At 33.7% G+C, this 6,283-nt stretch overlaps 1 protein-coding gene across 1 annotated transcript; it reads right to left on the reverse strand.

The window, feature by feature from the left end:
• Nucleotides 1–1,314: 1,314 nt before the first annotated feature.
• Nucleotides 1,315–5,142, reverse strand: LOC131158104 (uncharacterized). Its single transcript, XM_058112711.1, has 2 exons — nucleotides 4,946–5,142; nucleotides 1,315–4,761 (listed from the first exon to the last, which is right to left on the reverse strand). The coding sequence occupies exon 2, from the start codon at nucleotides 4,674–4,676 to the stop codon at nucleotides 1,467–1,469; it is 3,210 nt and encodes a 1,069-aa protein (XP_057968694.1). The 5' UTR covers nucleotides 4,677–4,761; nucleotides 4,946–5,142; the 3' UTR covers nucleotides 1,315–1,466.
• Between the last annotated feature and the right edge of the window lie 1,141 nt (nucleotides 5,143–6,283).

The raw sequence follows: 6,283 nt of genomic DNA on the forward strand, positions 1-6,283 counted from the left end.
TTTACTTAATAAAAATATTCAAATATTAATCAAAATTAATTATTAAAATAATTACTAAATAAATTGTTAATTAAAAATCAATCATATATTATTTTATTATGCATTATAACTATTAATTATTAATAAAATATAATTAAATTATGGGATGAATAAAAAGAACCATCTAAAAATTTAAATTAACATTAAATAATTTAAAATTTTTAATTTAGTTATTAGTACTATTTTAACATAAATTAATGTGATAATCGTATGTGATAAATATCCATTAATAACAAGATTATTATCAATTAATTAATAATATTATATTATTTTAGTTAATAGAAAATATTTAAATTTTAATTAGAAAAATAATATAATTATCATTTAAGCTTTTAATTATTAAAATAGTAATGTAACATTTAAAAATATATATTAGTTATTATAATTTAATATTAATTATTTATTAATTTAAATTAATATTAAAAAAATTAGAATTTTAAAGTTAATTATTAATATTATTTTTATCAAATTTTAATATGATAGTAATATGTTATAAATGTAGATTAATAACAAGATTTTTATTGATTAAAAACAATAATCTTATAATACTTTCTAGTAGAAATAATTTAAATTTAAATTATAAATAATTAAACTGTTTATGAATTAAATTGTTAATTGAAAAATATTAATATTTGTAAGTGCCTAAATACCATTTATTTTAAGCATAATCAAACACCATACTTTTTTTAATCCAGCATTTATTATCAAGATTAATGAAATTCAGTACCTTTTATAAAAAGTACTTCTAAATAAGTGGTTCCACACGATCCCTTAGATCGAAAAAATAATATTGGATTAATCTAATCATCCACATAGCAGTTAATTTGATCGATCAAATATAACAAACAAGGGAAAAGTGTAGAAAAAATTGAGTGCTCTGGCAACCAAAGATTATTATTCAAAATGAATCCATGTTGGATGAAATAAGTCCGACTCATTCAAACACAAACACACATACATATATGCTATGCATCTGAAAGTCCAAGTAGACTCATTTCGAGTACAAAGTAAAACATGGCATCAAAGGATTTTCCTTACAAAGCACCAGCAGTAACATGATTAATATATTTCTTGGCTGTATGCTGATAAAAAACCAATTGAAAGTCGATTTTCGATGGTCATAGGGGAATATAGCTCAACTAGCATCAATACTTGGTTTGAAATGTTTTTCATGTTGAATCAAATCATTGAACTTTTAGGCCCAGCTGGTTTTGGTTTTGTCGGCCATCAGTTTCAAGCATTTTTTAATGACCAAATCGCCCAAAAATAAAGAACTGGCGTAAGAAGACAACATTTCATTGTTACTCTTTTTAACAACCAGAAACTCATATTTAACAATAAATCATCAAAATAACAACAACATCGTGTTTTTCATGCATACAACTATCCTTCAGTCAGCTTTGAAAAAAGGATTCTGGTATTCTGAATCATTCTTCATCATCATGCTCTTTCTTGTGAATGGTATTTTCATTGACACCGGAAACAAGTTCAGCCTCAAATGACTTGGAAGGCAATCTCTGATACACTTTGGATCCCAACGGAAGGAGCGTACGCTGTCCAAAGGTAAGACGCTGGCTAAGCTTCTCATAATTCCACCTCTGTTGGATGTAGACAGCGGCCGAAAGGAAAATTGCTGTCACCGGTATGGCGACATCCCCAAACTTGGAGTAAAAATCAAAGCGTGGATTCACGAACTCATACTCTTGGGAGAAGTAGGGGTTAGAAACAGGAGCTCTAATATAATCATATACATGAGGAAGAAATCTGACCACTGTGATCCCAATAAAATACATATTCCTCAATGGTTGACAATCAATCTGCCATAGGAAGTTGCCAATGATTTGAGGGAGAAGGAAGAAGTCCTGAACAAGACCCACGTACTCATCTAGCTCAGTTTCCCATTGCCGGAGTGTGTGAAAATTTCCCATAGAGTCTACAAATTTTTCGGTTCGAAGTGGTCTCAGGCTTGTCTTAATAGAGTGATGTATTAGAACAATGATATACCCAACCACATGTATGGTCAAGGTAGTAAAAAGTACCCGCTTGTCACTAGGGACACGATGTGGCTCAAGAGGGGCCCGCATGAGCAATCTGATACGGGCTTTCCACACCTTTTGGCAAAGCCTCAGTGTCAGAAGAAAACAAACCAGAACAAGAAGCTTCACCATGTAATCAATTACATGGATCCATTGATTATTTTCAAGATCATAAGATGGCCTTTCATAAGACTCAGATTTCATCTTCTTGAAAAGAGCTTCTGCACCCGTGACTAAAGGAAGGCTATACCCTAGAGCTTGGACACCTAGCATGACAAGAGAAATGAAGGGAACCGAATCCACATTATCTCTTATGTACAATAGTTGGCTCAAAATGCATGCAATTGCCAGAGAAAGGGTCAAAGTTCGGAGTATGCCCTCAATTCCTCTACGGGAGAGGATGTCTTCCCGCTGCTTCCTATACAAAATTGGAAAAGTTTGAAGCTTGATTGGAGCAAAATGAAGGGGATCATCGTCATTCCTTTGGCTAGAAATGGAAATCCTTGCAGTTGGATTGACTAACCAACGTGATGTAGTGGGTGGGTATGATACAACCACTTCAATCAAACAGTCCAACCCCGCTTCAAGATCCATGCTTTCAAAAAGTATCTTCCAAGATGCCCGAACATCCCTGCAACCGATTAGATACATCTTTCCAACATGTGGATCATAAAGGCCCTCTAGAAAAATCACAGAAAAATTATTGTAGGTTTTTCCAGTGAGTGTGAGCCGAGCTGATACATTAAGAAGAAGCTGTTTTTCAGTATATTCAGCCTTGGTGTGATAAGGAGTATCGTCCTTTATGATTGAACCATTATATGAAGACCAATGGCGTCCAAACAACGGTCCAAGTGAAAGTATCACCATCTGGATATCCGTTCTTAGGGGCTGAGCACTAGAATATGGATCAGGAACTCCAGTAACATGAAGTGTGAGATCTTCAGAGAGTAGAGAAAGACTAACTAGAAATGACTCTGCACTTTCTAGTTTAGGGAAGTCCAGCAACGATTTCTTGATTACAGCCCCAAAGCTGAAGGGCTCATTTTTTTCTAGGACAATACCAGCTAAATCAATCTTCGAGTACGTGTAATACGGATGTGTGCTAATGAGCTGGTCCCAGAGCTCTGAAGGCTGCACAAGCATTTCAAATGATAAAGGAAAGTATGATCGAGCACTGTTGTCAATGCTTGAAAAACTCCCAACTATTATGCTTTGCTGCTTTATGGAAAATGATAGAGGAATATACAAACAGATCCGAGAATCACAGACATTCCCTACTGCATCAACAAGGCCAAGACAACCAACCATGCATAGCTGCCCACTGGATGATCTCCAGATTCCCTCAGCAGAAACAGTATTGTTGCCGAGCCCAGACCTCTGTCCGGCAGTATATTGATTCTCCAGTGGACGAACAGCTCTGAACACTGCAGCAACCTTTGCAGACCTAACATATTTGTCATATTTGTCCTGCACGGTAGTTTGCTCACATCTAATATTCTGCATGAGAAGTTTAACATCTCTAAAGCCCCCATCTGTGGCTTTAATCTCCTTATCTGAGATAAATGGACCCAATTTACTGCAGAAATTGTCTGTGCCATTGCACCTCCAGTTTGGCACCACAGTCAAAGCTTCTTCACTGCCGGTTAATCGCTTAAGAAGTGGACAAAAATCTAAACCTTTGTAGATATCAATGCCACCATTCATCAAACTATCCTCATATGGATATGGATTGCAGGCTTTGGCTACAATATTTTCAGACCCAAACTCATAATTTGCTGACGGGCCCAACTGGGAAGAAATATGGACTTTATCAAAGTACTTAAGGTTTGATTTCCGATTCAAACTTTTCATTTCTCCTCTGATTGCTTTTTTTGTCAAGCTGGATGCCATTGGATAACAGAGAATAAGAAGAATTTGATCATCTTGCAAAAGAGGTGGCTGATTACTATAACTAGAATCCTTTACCCATTCCCATGGATCAGAAGAATCAGACTGCCGAGAAGGCAACATTGTATCACCCAACAAGCACATCACTCTTTCTCCACCATTTTCTTCTGATTCAGTGTAAATTCCTTGGAAAGATATTGAAAGTTGGGAGTGACCGGGCCATATGTCAAACCGAGGAGTTCCTCTATACAATTTCTTCTCATATAAACTGTCAGGTGTTATTCCCAACTGCAAAACTCCACTGACACTGACAAAGTTTTTAAATCGATGAGCACGATCAATGTCCTTTACAGAGAAAGAAACTAAGTTCAACGGAGATCGATAATCTGATGAGTTTCCTAGAACTTCTCTATCATCAAATGGCATCAATGGAGCACCATGTTCCTCCTGCTCCCAATCCCCATTGCTGAAAGATAGCTCCTTTTCAATATTGTATACTCTACTATCATCAGGTTTCAAAGCAGAAGCAGAAGATAGAACAAAGGCACATTCTTTCTTAACTTCATCAATTCGATCATAATTGTAGGTAATAGTAGGGTCATTTCTTGTTTCAAAGCCTTCATCGACTAAGTATGAATCTGTGATACGAATGAAGACGGCCACCAACATCCCAACCATAACCCAGACACGAAAACCCAAAGATATTGACTTCATGATTGAAATTTATATACCCTATTCACTTTTTCCCCAGATTTCTCAGCTACCCAGTTCCTAGAAATCGCACCACTCAAACACCGAACTGTTCTCAGCACAAATGAGCACAGAAAATTGCAGTATTGCAAGTCAATTCACAAGTTTGGCAACAGAGGAGCATGATAATATTGGTAAAGAACAAAAATTAAGTCTCACAGGGTCACATTCAAGTTCATAGCTTCGTGGGAATGATGTGAGTTCTTTGAATCATTTCAGTGAAATAAACTAACCTGAAATTTGAGTAGGCCTTTGTGTCTTCTCGTGTAGATCTCCCCGAAGCTGAATCTCACTTCCAGAAATTGCGAGAGAGAGAGAGAGAGAGAGAGAGAGAGAGAGAGAGAGAGGGAGGTCGGGGGGGTGGGGGTAAGATTGATGTTGAAGCTTCAAGCAACCAATGGGGAGGAAAGTTGTTCCAATGTCAATAGTCAAACCATTTTTATTACAATTTTATTTTAAGTAGGAGTGGATTTAAATGTACGCTTGTTTATCCCACGGCATGCAAGCGCGTGATCTTAGAGTTATAATACTCCTCGGTCCTCAGCATTTAGTGTAGAACACAAAGAATGGAGCGCGTGAATTCAGCGTTTAGCTGATATATATATATATATATATATTAGATTAGTAGACAAAAAATTAAGTTTACACAATTTTACTTAATTTTCAATTTTATTAAAATCAATTTTCATTTATCAAAAAGACCTTTAAGTCTTAAACATGATTTTAAAAATAAATAAATCTGACAATATCTCAAAAAAATTATTTAAATTAGGTTATCTAGTTACGTTATATTATTTTATATAGTCGGTCATAGTTTTGTATCTAAATTATTTTAAATTAAAAATTATTAATTAAATTCACAATTTCTTAAAAATAGTTAAAATTATTCAAAATTTGAGAATATAATTAGTTTATAAAATATGAGATAGGCATTGTAGCCTATTAACTTCTTGTGTTTTGGGTGGTCAAACCAATTTTATACAAGGATTAATTTGATGACCTACCAAATAAGTTAACATGATAATATACATAATTATATATATATATATAATTATTCCTATATAATTAGTCATTGCTAAAGTAAAAGCAATTAGAGATTTTTATATTAATCATCAGAATATGAATTTGTAAAATTAATCAATAAATATATTGTACATATATATTTTATTTTAATACTTACACTTAGTTTTTTCATAACTATCTTTTTTTTTTTAATAATCACAAAGGGGTAGAAATGCAACCATCCTTTTCTTTTAAATGTCACATGAAATTATAAATAGGCACAAACATAAAATGAAATTAATGACAAAGTCTTATTTTATTAATAACAAAATATTTTCGTTTCAAGAAAATGGGTCTCCCATAACTTCTGCTGGTTAGTTCTAATATTAAAAGTTGAAACTACGAGAATAATAAGAAATCAAGATAGAGATATAAAAGACACTCAAAAAAAAATAAATATTCAAAGACTATTAAGATATTGCAATACAATTTTCAAAGACTCTTAAATCATAACATGTGAGGAAGGAAGAGTAGATCTTTTTTTCTTTATCTTTCCTAAAAAAAAACTC

Source organism: Malania oleifera, chromosome 6 (assembly GCF_029873635.1).
Source record: "Malania oleifera isolate guangnan ecotype guangnan chromosome 6, ASM2987363v1, whole genome shotgun sequence".
NCBI lineage: Eukaryota > Viridiplantae > Streptophyta > Magnoliopsida > Santalales > Ximeniaceae > Malania > Malania oleifera.